Source organism: Salvia splendens, chromosome 8 (assembly GCF_004379255.2).
Source record: "Salvia splendens isolate huo1 chromosome 8, SspV2, whole genome shotgun sequence".
In the NCBI taxonomy this organism is placed as follows: Eukaryota; Viridiplantae; Streptophyta; class Magnoliopsida; order Lamiales; family Lamiaceae; genus Salvia; species Salvia splendens.
The window spans coordinates 4,255,227-4,268,518 of record NC_056039.1 but is presented as its reverse complement, the minus strand read 5'-3'; the positions used below and the strand labels follow the sequence as shown (position 1 = coordinate 4,268,518).

General features: G+C 38.1%; 3 protein-coding genes across 3 annotated transcripts; 2 read left to right on the top strand and 1 right to left on the bottom strand.

Moving 5' to 3' along the window:
* The first annotated feature begins 217 nt into the window (after positions 1–217).
* LOC121745124 (adoMet-dependent rRNA methyltransferase spb1-like) lies at positions 218–5,097 on the top strand. The gene is made up of 11 exons (XM_042138910.1): positions 218–780; positions 1,370–1,417; positions 1,506–1,661; positions 1,755–1,801; positions 2,016–2,172; positions 2,273–2,334; positions 2,430–2,616; positions 2,828–2,917; positions 3,213–3,352; positions 3,447–3,570; positions 3,887–5,097. Exons 1-11 carry the CDS (start codon positions 307–309, stop codon positions 4,841–4,843), a joined length of 2,442 nt encoding a protein of 813 aa, XP_041994844.1. The 5' UTR covers positions 218–306; the 3' UTR covers positions 4,844–5,097.
* A 513-nt stretch (positions 5,098–5,610) lies between these two features.
* LOC121743979 (syntaxin-112-like) lies at positions 5,611–6,967 on the top strand. The gene is made up of 3 exons (XM_042137400.1): positions 5,611–5,667; positions 5,794–5,880; positions 5,961–6,967. Exon 3 carries the CDS (start codon positions 5,971–5,973, stop codon positions 6,847–6,849), a length of 879 nt encoding a protein of 292 aa, XP_041993334.1. The 5' UTR covers positions 5,611–5,667; positions 5,794–5,880; positions 5,961–5,970; the 3' UTR covers positions 6,850–6,967.
* Positions 6,968–7,122: 155 nt separating this feature from the next.
* LOC121743978 (laccase-11-like) lies at positions 7,123–9,443 on the bottom strand. Its single transcript, XM_042137399.1, has 6 exons — positions 9,303–9,443; positions 9,072–9,223; positions 8,754–8,998; positions 8,517–8,645; positions 7,496–8,422; positions 7,123–7,404 (listed from the first exon to the last, which is right to left on the bottom strand). Exons 1-6 carry the CDS (start codon positions 9,399–9,401, stop codon positions 7,274–7,276), a joined length of 1,683 nt encoding a protein of 560 aa, XP_041993333.1. The 5' UTR covers positions 9,402–9,443; the 3' UTR covers positions 7,123–7,273.
* Positions 9,444–13,292: the final 3,849 nt, after the last annotated feature.

The window sequence follows — 13,292 nt, the reverse complement described above, 5'->3', positions numbered from 1 at the left end:
AAAATGTCAAAGTTCGTGTATCCAGAGTAGTACTATATTCATTTGTCACATTTCACACCATATAAATGGTAATAACAACATCTCAGTAAGTACACCCTCTTCAATTTTGACGGGAATTGATTATCGAAGAAAAATTACAAAAACTCAAAATTAAATAGTACTCCTCCTCCTATATTTAAATTTCAAGTTTGGGCCCAAAAACCTTTCCTATATTTTCAACCCAATACTATTATGTGAAGACCGCTCGCCGACATAAACCCTAATCCATCGTAAAACACCACCAACGACAGAATTCATTGATCAACAATGGGGAAAGTGAAGGGGAAGCATAGGTTGGACAAATACTACCACTTCGCTAAAGAGCACGGCTACAGATCTCGTGCAGCGTGGAAGCTTGTGCAGCTCGACGCCAAATTCCGTTTCCTCAACTCCTCCCGCTCCGTGCTCGACCTCTGCGCCGCCCCCGGAGGATGGATGCAGGTCTGCGTCGAGCGCGTTCCCGTCGGCAGCCTCGTCGTCGGCGTCGACCTCGACCCGATTCGCCCCGTGCGCGGCGCCGTCTCGCTGCAGGAGGACATCACCGATCCCAAGTGCAGAGCCGCCGTCAAGCGTATCATGGCGGAGAACGCCTGCTCGGCTTTTGACCTCGTGCTGCACGATGGCTCGCCCAACGTCGGCGGCGCGTGGGCGAAGGAGGCTACGAGCCAGAATGCGCTGGTTATTGACTCGGTGAAGCTCGCCACCGAGTTGTTGGCTCCTAAAGGAAATTTTGTTACCAAGGTATCCTATAATCTGGGCTTTTTTGTTTTGTATTTGCTGGATAATTTATTGGTTAATTATATTTAAAAATTCTGCTACCATTACTGTTGGTGTAGTTGAGTTGCAAGGAGCTGTGGTTATGAGGCCTTTTATTTCGTATTTACTGGATAATTTATTGGTTAACTATATTTTAAAATTCTGCTACCATTACAATTGGTGTAGTCTAGTTGCAAGGAACTGTGGTAATGATGCCTTTTTGTTTTGTATTTGCTCGATAATTTATTGGGTAATTGTGTTCAATTAGATTGATGTAGTCAGTGTTGCAAGGAACTGTGGTAATAACCTTTTGTATTGTATTTGCTGGATACTTTATTGGTCAATTATGTTTAAAAGTCTGCTACCATTACAGTTGGTGTTTGTAAGTTGAGTTGACATGGACTGTGGTTTTATTATTGCTGCGTATAGTAATGGAGCCACTTTTTTAGTTGGGATTGCATCTTCGGAACATGGCTGTTATACTTGTGTCATCATTGTCTTGGCTTAGTATACTGCAATTGATCAACATTTACTCTTTACATGACTTCTCTTTCTCTCTGTTATTTTTCGGCAGGTGTTCAGGTCTCAAGACTATACTGCAGTGCTGTACTGTCTTAGACAGGTACTAATTTTCTTCATATGATTATGATTGTAGTTTTCTCACACGATATGACATTATGTGATTTTGTGAGCTGGGATGTGCTTTGCAGCTATTTGAAAAGGTTGAAGTAGACAAGCCCGCAGCCAGTAGATCAGCGTCAGCTGAAATTTATGTTATAGGCCTTAAATACAAGGCACCTTCTAAGATTGATCCCCGCCTTTTGGACTTCAAGCATTTGTTTCAAGGAGGAAAGGAGCCTCCAAAGGTACTTTGAAATTTCACTGAACTGTCTTGCTGTATCCTCTTCTGCGTAGACTTCTTTTGAGAGTACTTATACCTATGCAATCTACGTTACCAGGTTGTAGATGTGCTTAGAGGAACGAAACAAAAACGTCACCGTGATGGGTAATTCTGATCTTACCATATTAATATTATTCAATCACAGTTGGACCTTTGTTATGTAACTCACCAGTAAAGGGCTCTACATGTACTGTGTTTCCATTGCCAGGCCTTTGTGTGGATATTAGAATACATTCTCTGTAGTTTTTTGGTTTTTATAAATGTGCATTAATGCCTATGATTAGTATTCACATGTTATAATATGTGTTCGAATCTGCAGGTATGAGGATGGTGACACAACTTTGAGAAAGATGAGCACTGCATCTCAGTTTATTTGGTCCGACAACCCTCTTGAAATCCTTGGTTCAGTCACTTCTATAAACTTTGATGATCCTGATTCTTTACCTTTGAAAGATCATACACAAACAACTGAAGAGGTATGTGTAACTGTTAATTATTAGAAAAAACTTGTTGCTTTGGATATATTGAATAGTCATGTGACAGTTCTATTGCTTTGTCTTGTAAAATAATGGACAGGTTAAAGCTCTATGTGAGGATCTACGTGTTTTAGGGAAGCAAGATTTTAAGCATCTTCTAAAGTAAGATTGTGAATGGTAAAATGTTGATTATTCAGTAGGCTACATATGTTTCCCTTGAACTTCTCTCAAATGAATCATTTTTCTTGCTTTCACAGATGGCGTATACTTATGAGGAAGGCTCTTTCTCCATCCGAGAAGGCTACTACTGCTCCCTCTTCTGTTGAAGAAGAGAGCAAGATAGATGAAGATGAGAAACTACTTAATGAAATGGAAGAGTTAACCAATGCCATGGACAGGAAGAAGAAAAGGGGAAAGAAACTTGTTGCTAAAAGACTAGCCAAGGTTTTGAATCTCTTCCATTTATTTGTTGATTTCTTGTTATGAAAAATAGAAGTATGCATTTGCATCATTCCATTGAAAACATGATGAATAAGCCCCTGTTCTTAGTCTGTTGCTAGGTAATATCAAATCAGTAACTTTATCTACCCTATATATTGTACTTAGAAGTATTTTAGCTGTGATATAATCCTTACTCCATTACTTCTATTTTCAGGACAAAGCTCGGAAAGCATTAGGGAAACAGATGGATGCAATTGAAGATGGTTACATTGATATGGAGTTGTTTTCTCTATCTTCCATCAAGGTACTTTATTCACATGCACCCCATTACCAGTACCTCACCCTTCAGTTGCCATTTTTATCTTAAGCCTGCAATCTCATCTTCTGGTAACCACATTCTTGGGACCACACTTTATCTAACAATATTATAACACATCACACATTCTCCCTTGACTCTGAAAAAATAGAAAAATACACTCTAAAGTTCAAAAAGACTGGTTGTTTTGTACACAAAATTTTCATTCCTGTTCCGCAAAAGTGTAACTATTTTTTAATGTGAAACCATTTTGATTTTTCCCCATTCTGTTTACATAACTTAGGAGAAGAAAGATCTTGTGGCTGTTGATAATAATGAGTTCGATGATGATGCCGGTGAAGTTGGGAACAGTGAAAGCGAAAGCGAAGGTCACGCTGAAGAAAGCTCACATAGTGATTTGGATTCTGAGGAGGAAAGAAAGAGGTAACTGCTATTTTGGTGGCTTCATTTTACAGTTGAATTGAATGCCGTACTGAATTTGTTCCGCATGTGACTGAATGATTGAATCTGCATTCAGGTATGACGAACAAGTAGAGAACTTGCTCGATGAAGCATATGAAAGGTTTTTGACTAAAAAAGATGGAAGTACAAAACAGAGGAAGCGGTCAAAGCAAGATTACAAGGATGAGCAACTCTTGGAGGTATTTTGGTTAGATCTTTCCCATATTTGGCTCGACAATATTTGTTGCCATGCCCCTTTCTCTACCTACTGATCTGAAATATTTTGTGAATTTTCTATTTGAATGTCTCTTCTTTCTAAGATCTAAAGTTCGAATAATTTTTTTGTTTATATGCATGCTTTCTCCTCTTCACATTTAAGTAGTGTGTCTGTCCATTATAGGTTCAAGTTTCACATGATGATTCACATGGTATGCTTCACATATTGAGAGATGGCATACAGGACAGTGCAAATTTAAATTTGCAGTTGCACATAGTAATTTGTTATTGTTTATGCAGGGTGATGAAGAAACAGTGTTGCATTCCGATCAAGACTCGGACAATGAAAAGGGTGATCATGAAGCAAATCCTCTCATGGTACCACTTGCAGAAGATGAACTAACTCAAGAGGAAATAGCAGCTAAATGGTTTAGTCAAGATGTGTTCATGGATGGAGACGAACATGAGAAATTAGGTAATGATGATAGTGAAGATGAAATGCAGGTTGATTTGCCAGTGAAACCCCCCAGAGTTTCAGCAAAGAAAACCGAAGCTTCTCCTGAGCAGCCTGTTCGTCAGAAGAAGGTGGATAAGGTAGACGATGGTTTTGAAGTGGTGCCTGCCCCAGCTACAGATTCCGATGATTCTTCATCTGATGAGTCAGACGATGATGATAGCATTGAAACAAAGGCTGAAATACTGGCTTGTGCTAAAAAGATGCTGTCTAAGAAGCAGAGAGAACATATGATAGATGATGCTTACAACAAGTATATGTTCCACGACGATGGGCTTCCCAAGTGGTTCCTCGACGAGGAGAAGAAACATCGTGTGCCTGTTAAACCTGTGACAAAGGAAGAGATAGCTGCAATGAAAGCACAGTTCAAAGAAATCAACGCCCGGCCTGCTAAGAAGGTAGCGGAAGCCAAAGCCCGTAAGAAACGTGCTGCATATAAGAAACTGGAGAAGGTTCGGAAGAAGGCTAATACCATATCAGACCAGGCCGACATTTCTGACCGTTCCAAGGGCAGAATGATTGAATCGCTTTACAAGAAGGCAACAGCTACGAAGAAGCCACAGAAGGAGTACGTGGTAGCGAAGAAGGGAGTCCAAGTTAAGGGTGGCAAGGGGAAGGTCGTCGTTGATCGGCGAATGAAAAAGGATGCGAGGAAGAAGGGGGGAAAGCAGAAAGGTAAAGGCTCGGCAGCGAAGGGTTCGACAAAGGGCAAAGGAAAGGCAAAGGGTTCCAAAGCCAGGTAGAGAAAGGAGAGAAACGGTAGGAGTTGTTTGAAGATTGAAGCTCTCACCCAGATTGAGATATAGCAGGGATCAAGAATTCCTGTCTAAAGTCGGGTTCCATTTTTGTTGAAATTTTGTACTATGACTTAATTGTCCGTGTCTACATTGACAATTATTTAATTACTGCTGTTATAAAAATGTAACGTTTTTCGTTATATGTTGAAAATTAGAACTATAAATGGGAAAAACAAAAGGAACATCTTTGGTTTAAGTTATATCGTTGTGTGTACACTAGAAAATTATAGACACTAAAATTCGTTGTGTAATATTTTGGAGTTTGATATTTCGTTTTATAGTATTAGGGTAATAACTATTTAAATTACTCTACTTACACTTTTAAAAAAATGTAGTACTCCATATTAAATCAAGAAGTTTGTGTACTCAAATAAGAGTATTGTTTAATTAGATAAATATATATTTTTTCTTTCTTTGCGAATTGTTTTTATCAATCAACATAATTTTGGCATCATCAAAGATGTTCTGTACACATTTAATATTTCGTTGATAAAAATAGAAATTTTGTATGATTTTCAATTCTCATGAGATTGAGCAGAATCCAAACTTTGCGATTTGAATTGCTTTATCCTAATTATATTTCATTGAAACAATTTAATAATTAATCAGGTATCCACATCCTAGGGGTAAAAATGACTTTTCACAAAATTGTAACGGCTACTAATATTTAATTTTCTTCCCGCATTTAAATTTGGATAATTCCAACGGATCGCACCGCCCTTCCTCTTTGAACGCTCTCGCTCTGATTTCAATACCATTTCTTCGAAAAGGTTTGATCTTCGTTTCTTGATTACTTATGCAGAAGAAACTTTCTTTTTTTGAATCTGTTTTGTATCAAGATTGTTCACTCTCCCTCTCTTTATCTGGATGTAATCGGCGAATTTTTTGCGTTGCAGGTTGCTTATTGAAGATAACAAGGGTTCAATCAAAAAAACTTCTAGCGTCGAATCAAAAATATTTTCTTCTCCAGTTTCATCTCTGAGGTACGATTAATTCACACATATGTACTCAATTTCTGTTTCTCATGAGTTCGTTTCAATAATTGTGTTAACATTTTGCGCAGAATCGGGAAGATGAATGACCTAATGACGAAGTCGTTTCTAAGTTATGTCGATCTGAAGAAACAAGCGATGAAGGATTTGGAATCGGATGTGGAAATGGGACAACTCGACCCTTCACACGAACTAAACCTCTCCAAATTCTTCGAAGAAGTAGGCGCAGTCAAGGCCGAGATGGAGGAAATCACCAACCTCCTCCTCCATCTCCAACACCTCAACGAAGAGACCAAATCTGCACAAAGCTCGAAAATTCTTCGGGGATTGAGGGATCAGATCAACTCTGACATGGTCACTGTCCTCAGAAAAGCCAAGATAATCAAATCCCGGTTGGAATCCCTCGATAAGTCCAACGTGGCTAATCGGAGCATCTCCGCGGATTACAGAGAGGGGAGCCACGTGGATCGCACGAGAACCGGTGTAACACATGGATTGAGGGTCAAATTGAAGGATATGATGAATGACTTTCAGTGTTTGAGAGAGAGGATCTTGCAGGAGCATAAAGAAGGAGCTAAGGCGAGGTATTGCAGCGCGACAGGGGAGGAGCTGAGTGATGAGAAGTTTGAGAAGATGATCTTGGATGGAGGGGTTGTGGCTGATGGGAAGGGGGGGTTGTTTGAGGAGAATCAGCAGAGGCACGCGGTGGTGACGGACTTGCAGAAGAGCTTGGTTGAGCTGCATCAAGTGTTTCTTGATATGGCTGTGATGGTTGATGCTCAGGCTGACAATTTGAACAACATTGAGGAGAATGTGGTGAGGGCTGCTAAGGATGTGAGGGGTGGGACGAAGGAGCTCGATCATGCTAACCGGATGAAGAGGAAGAGGGTTTGTGCTTGTTGGATTGGGGTGGTGGTGCTGGTGTTTTTGTTGGTTTGTCTCATTGCCGTTTTCTTCTGATTTTAGAGTCTGATGGCAAGATTGTTAAGGCTTAGGATTGGTTGTCTGATGATTTCTTTTCATCAGTCATGGTTTCATGAGAATCTATCCACACGTGATGTGTTATGTTGGATTATTATTCCTTTTGTTTTTCTTGCTTTCAAGAACTGATCTTGCAGGGAATTGTATTGAATTGTGTTGAATACAATCGCTTCAAGAATTTTGAGTGTTGAATTTAAATACAAATTTTTCCATAAGAAATCTTGAGCAGTATAGTAAATTTTGTGACATCAATTGCAAACACTCACTTTCTTGTGCTGTGAAATGATGAAGGTTACATAACTCCATAAAGAAAAGATTTTTATGTACTACTTTATTATTGTCTTTCCTCAAGCGTTTTGCAACAAGGAAAAAGATTCAGAATAAACAGTTTTTCTCAAAATAATTAACATTGTGGAAGATCCTTAGGTGGAGGCCGAACTGCGTGATCTTTATCTGGTCCATCCTCGACTACAAACGCCATCTTCAAGCCCCATCCAGTATGAAGCTCCAAGTGACAGTGCATGAACCACACACCTTTTGTAATGACAGCAAAAACAATTCTTAGTATTTGAGAAACAAATGTTTAACAATAGTGAAATATGTTTGGAAGTAATATGTAAGTCACCTGGATTGTCAGCTCTAAACCTTATGGCAGTCCATCCACCAGTTGGGACACCAACTGTGTTTCTCTCTGGAGGGTCAACAAGGTTGTACTTCGCAGGGTCTTTCTTGGGGTCGAAGTTCCCGATCCCGGTTCCAACGACGAAGAAATTGTAACCGTGGAGATGGAATGGATGGGACTCTACAGAGAGGAGGTTAGTGTCTTGCAACACTAGCTCCACTGTCGAGTTGAATGCTATCTTGCTGACTCTTGGTAGTTTGCTCAGTGTCGTTTGGAGGTTCGTGAATGTAGCGCCGGTGTAGTTGAAGGGCGTTGGGGGGCGGTCAGGGAAGTCTGTAGTGAAAACCCCCTTGAGGGACGAGAAATGAGCTTGCAGCAGCCCAACTTGAGGCATCACGAAAGTGATGTTGTTCAACGATGCTGTGAGTTGTGTCCCGTTCAGGCACGTTGGGCACGGGTTGACTCCCAGACCTATCGTGTAGAAGAGATGACGGTCGACCTTCAGTGGCACGTTGCAAGGGAAACTAGGCGAGTTTAGGCTTTTTAGTTTGGCATTGTAGGTGAGGGCAGAGGAACTGTCGTTTAAAGCGGGTAACTGAGGTAGGGATGGAATAACTGTGTTTGGAATGCCTTTGTATTGCAGTATGGCTATGGCAGTCCTGTTGTCTATAGGAAGCCCGGCATCCATGAAAGCCCGTGCAGCCATGAAATATCTTCCCGCAGCTTGGTTTGCTCGAACAAGCACGTTTGTGGTCTGGCCAGGTGCGATCAAGATTGACTCAGTTGAGAAGGGCTTTGTGTACACTGCATCAATCTCAACCACTGTCATGCTGTGCCCGGATATGGCAAAGAAAAGCTCGTCGTTGAGAGCAGCGTTGATGATACGGAGAAGGTACGTCTTCCCTTGCTCGAATTCTATGGCATAAGTATCTGCATTTCAAGAATCAAAATCAAAAGATTGTCATCACAATTCACACACACCTTCACCTCTTTGAAAAATATACAAATATGTTGAAGAACCTACGCTTCTCCGAACAAGGGAAGAGTGGCCCTGGCTTCCCATTGATTGTGTGAGCATCAGACATCTGAGGAGGCAACCCTAGTTTCCTTCCTTGCTTCACAATCTCTTCAACATCATCATTCCACCACTCCCCTGCATCCCAACAAAAAAAAAATCAACCTTTTTTAGCACTTTTTTACTACTAATTATCAAGATGAACTCATTGATTCAAGAATTTGTATTTGAGTAGCATAAATGAACCTAGGATTAGATTGAACTCAGAATTGGGCTGTGGGAAAGGATATGGAACCCCTAGTTTAGGCATGATCACAATAGCACCATAAACAGTTGCTCTTAGCCAAAATATGTGTGCATGCCACCACAATGTGCCTCTCTGTTCTGTCACATTCATATCGTATGTGTAGCTTTGCCCCGTCTGAACCGGGCACTGAGTTATGTAAGCCGGCCCATCTGCCCACCCGTTGCTATACTGCTTCAATCCGTGCCTACAAAATCAAGATAAATGACATGTGATTTGCACAAGTTGATGAGAGTTGGATTAGGCTTGAGATTTTTCACCAGTGAATCGACATGTTATATTGTGCATGGTTAGTAACGTTGATACGGAGGCGATCGCCTTCTCTGACATAGATGGTTGGCCCGGGATACATCCCATTCACAGTCACCATTGGCTTTGCATGGCACAATCTGCTTATATTCTTCACTTGAACCTGACCAAATGTCAATTATAATTAAAAAAAGGTATGAGAAATTTAAAAATGATGATGGTAATTTTGTACTCATACTAACATCAAAGTTGTATGTTTTCACTGCAGCTTGGACAAATCCAAGAAGAAAACACAAGAAAAAAACACCAAAATTCCACACAAAAACATCTCTTCTCCCCATATCTGCTTAAGCTTAAAACTGCCTTGCAAATTGATTTGTGATTTTGTGATTTTGGTTAGTTTTCTTTTATAGGGGGTGTGAGTTGTGAGAGGCCATCAGTTTGTTATATGGAAAAAGGTGGTTTTGATGATTAGGTGAAGAAATGTGAGGCTTCTAAGCAATATTTTTTGATGGTATATATGTATGTATGTTTAAATATGAAGATGGAGAGGTACATTAAACCAACCATTTTCATCTGCTTTAACTTGAAGAAATGGGTATTTGATATGTTTTTACTAAGTTTAATGTTGCACTGAATTTGCAGCATGCTCTTGCTTTATCCTTCATCTTTCTCTTCTGTTTGATGTGAGTTGTAATCTTCATATTGTTTTGGGGTTGCTTTTTGGATGATGGGAACCTAACATACTAATATGTTCATAATTATAGATGACATATTTATATGATTTTATGTGAGTATTTTAGAAATCAAGATTTATTAGAAGGTACTCATTGCCTGATGCCTCATGGAAAATGGCAACACTTTTAAAACAAGCCGAGAGCTGCTTTATAGTTTAATGATTTATTAATTCTTTATTTTGAATATTTAATACTAATTCTACTTAAAAATTACTACTATATTCGATCTGTTCCATTTAATCGGTTCATATGTCCTTTTTAATTAATTCATTTAGATATTTAGAATGAAATTTGTCTCTTCTATTATTAAAATATTTAACTATCATTTTTTCTCTAATTTATTACATTCAAGTTTCAACATTTCGTTTAAAATCTCATGGTTTTCGAAACTGACTATCTTATAACCTGTAAGATGAAATAAAACAACTTGCCATGATATTTTTTTTATTATAGTCATTCTTTTTATGTGCGAGTATAGGTATTTGCTAAAATCATCAAACATTAAAACTGGCAACTACTTATCCTTCTAAATATTACTATCAACTACATAAAATTAGAAAAATGAAGTAGTAGGAGAAATTAATTGTTGGGCAATCTCAATGGTTGGCTTCTCTTCGTCGAACTTTGTACGGAAAGCGATTTCACAACAGTCTAATCTATAGCTTCCTATACAAGTTTTCTACTTTTCTTGTATCTAAAATCTAAATACTTTGATAGTAGTATTTATTAAAATTATTTAGAAGAAATTTAATCAAAATTGTCGTCTTATATTGGGATCAAGGATTTGGATGGAGAATTTGAAATTGGAATCTACAAGTATACAACTAGCTAATACGATGCAAGTCCCTCATCGGGCAGATTTCTCCTTTTGCTCGGGTATTAGCATCCGTTTTCAGCTGTTGTCACCTTCCCGAAGACAGAGTCCTACATGTTAGTCACCCGTCCCGTCCGCTACTAGATATACCACTTTCCGTATGATAAATACATTATTATTTTCTAGTTCATCTCTAAATCTTTCTTCCAAGTCTATCATTCTGGATTTCTATTAATCCATATGTTAAATGGTAGTACATAACTTATTGTCTACTCCCAACTTATTTCTTAATATAACAAAATTTAGTGAGAAAATATTCAATGCTAATTGGACTGCATCAAAGGCTGTCTCCTCGAATAATGCAAACAAGTTACCTATATTTTATACACATAATTTATATATAAATTATTCAATAATTTACCCTCCTAATGAGTCCATAAATTTTTGTAGTCCAATTAGCCTTCATGATTAGTCCTTTTTTGTGAAACCCGTTATATTATTATTTTTATCATGATTAACTCATATTATTTCTATTTATTGAAGGAAAACCCCAAAGCAATTAACACCTTTGAACTGAATAGAGTGGTTTGCAGCTTGACGGCTCAATTAAATATTAATTAGAAAAAGTAGGATATGAAGTAATGGGTATAATGATTACGAAGAAAAGAAGTTGAATTAGTGGGTCATAAGTTACAACATAGACTAGAACATGTGAAACATAAATAAAAACATGCAAGTTGGCTAATGCAACTTTGATATTCCCATTTCCCACCCACATACTACCTTGCTACATAGTACAATACACTAATTTTCAACAATTAATCCATCTTTAATTCATTGTTTCACATGGCAACACCACCACCTTACCACTCCATCAATTCATGACTTTCAGCTTTTCATCCTGCATGGAAATTAATTATCATTTTCATTCCATAAATACCAAATTGAATTCATTACATGCATGCATTAGCAATTAGAGTTAGGAAGGTTTGGCTATTTTCACCTAACTTTAGCTATATTTGGCTTTAATAAATAAAGTGTAATAACTAAAGTCAACCTCAAATTCTGCACTCATGGGTGTCTTAGTGTCACAGTAGTGCCCTTAGCCAAACATATTAGTTACCTTCTCATTCAAAGAAGTGTTTCTTTTTCGATAAGAAGTTTTATACTATAGTACTACTATTCTTTAGTATGTTACATGAATAGAAAATAAACTATTAGGATATTATTTGTATTTTTATGAACATATCATTTTGAGTACGATATTTCAAAGAAATGTATTACTTTAAACACATATTTACCTGGCCATGGGAATTGATGGATAATTGGGAAAGGGGACTCTGCCGCTCTCAATATGTTTGAGATCCTCAAGGAGGATCAAGTAATGGGCCTTGACCTCCTCGGGCGTACGGGTGCCGACCGCCCTAGCCACGTTGGCCCAGCGATCAGGCTTATCTTGGTCGAACACGGCCAACGCCTTCTCAAAATCCTTGTTCTCTTTAGCACTCCACTTGACGGATCTTGATGCCATTTTTAAGCTCAGGGAAATGTACAATTTGTATGGGTGAACTTGTTGCTCTTTTATAGGCTCTCTCAAACGGGGTACTATCTGCCACTTGGCCAATAAAGATAGATTTTTAGGTGGATTTTTGTTTAATTAAGGTATATATATTGAGAAGGAAAACACTAACTCCTTCAAGTTCAGACTTAAAAGTTGTCAATATTAGTCACCATCTGAACCTTTTTTTTTTATTTGGACTCATAGTAAAAAATGAAAGGGTGTATTTAATGTGTTGGAGCTTACTTCTTTGGTGTATATTTAAGTCCACTAATCAGCTGTATGTCACATGTGTTGGTATTTTGGGATTCGATATTTCCATTTTCATTGGCTTACTCTTCTTTCGAAATCAAGCATCTATGTATGAAATTAACGAAACACAACATCTAGTCACCTATTGGGAAAAAATTTAAATACCAAGGCTAGGTTGAATGTACAAGTCATAACGCAAGACTAATGAAACCCATAAAATATGTTTTTTTACCATTTATCAAGGAAGCAGCAGTCTAGTACTCAAAATGCACAAGGAGCCATCAGTACTATCGCTACTCAGATTCAAACTCGAGAGTCTAAGACCTTGTAATCAATTACTCCATATTTTTATTGAAGACCATCTAAGATATCCACACGGGTAAATATATATAGGGTCCTGTTAGGTTGAGATTTTTTTAGCTTAATTGAGGATTTAGCCACTCATCTACAACATTTTCGAAATGTCAACTGCAAGTATATTATGTCAACTCGGGGTATTATCATCAATGGCCTGCACATCAAATGTCAAGTGCCTAAAAGATATTAATACATCGAAAACGTAATTATATATATCTGTGATTTCAACTTCCAGAGAAAAATATGTCCAAACATTTGGAATGCGGGAAAGAAATAATCTTTGTTCTAAGCTATATAGCACAAAAATTATTTAGAATAAGATTAATAGATTATGCTATCTACTCTTGAACAAAAATTACAAGTTTGAGATATTTCCTCTCTCTATAAAGTTTTTTATAGTTGTGATGATAACCTCGATCAGTTTATAATCTGACAGGAAACATATTTATTAAGGTACTGAAACTATAGGTAATAGGTGTATGAGAAAATAGCAGAGGGGGCCTCGGTTTACATG

Excerpts from the sequence above, each read along its gene's own strand:
- LOC121743978 (XM_042137399.1), bottom strand. The coding sequence starts at position 9,401 with ATGGGGAGAAGAGATGTTTTTGTGTGGAATTTTGGTGTTTTTTTCTTG. Across the intron at positions 9,224-9,302 it reads TGAAAACATACAACTTTGAT|GTTCAAGTGAAGAATATAAG; the intron begins GTTAGTATGAGT and ends ACATTTGGTCAG. Across the intron at positions 8,999-9,071 it reads TATAACATGTCGATTCACTG|GCACGGATTGAAGCAGTATA; the intron begins GTGAAAAATCTC and ends TTGATTTTGTAG.
- LOC121745124 (XM_042138910.1), top strand. The coding sequence starts at position 307 with ATGGGGAAAGTGAAGGGGAAGCATAGGTTGGACAAATACTACCACTTC. Across the intron at positions 1,418-1,505 it reads TGCTGTACTGTCTTAGACAG|CTATTTGAAAAGGTTGAAGT; the intron begins GTACTAATTTTC and ends TGTGCTTTGCAG. Across the intron at positions 1,802-2,015 it reads CAAAAACGTCACCGTGATGG|GTATGAGGATGGTGACACAA; the intron begins GTAATTCTGATC and ends TCGAATCTGCAG.
- LOC121743979 (XM_042137400.1), top strand. The coding sequence starts at position 5,971 with ATGAATGACCTAATGACGAAGTCGTTTCTAAGTTATGTCGATCTGAAG.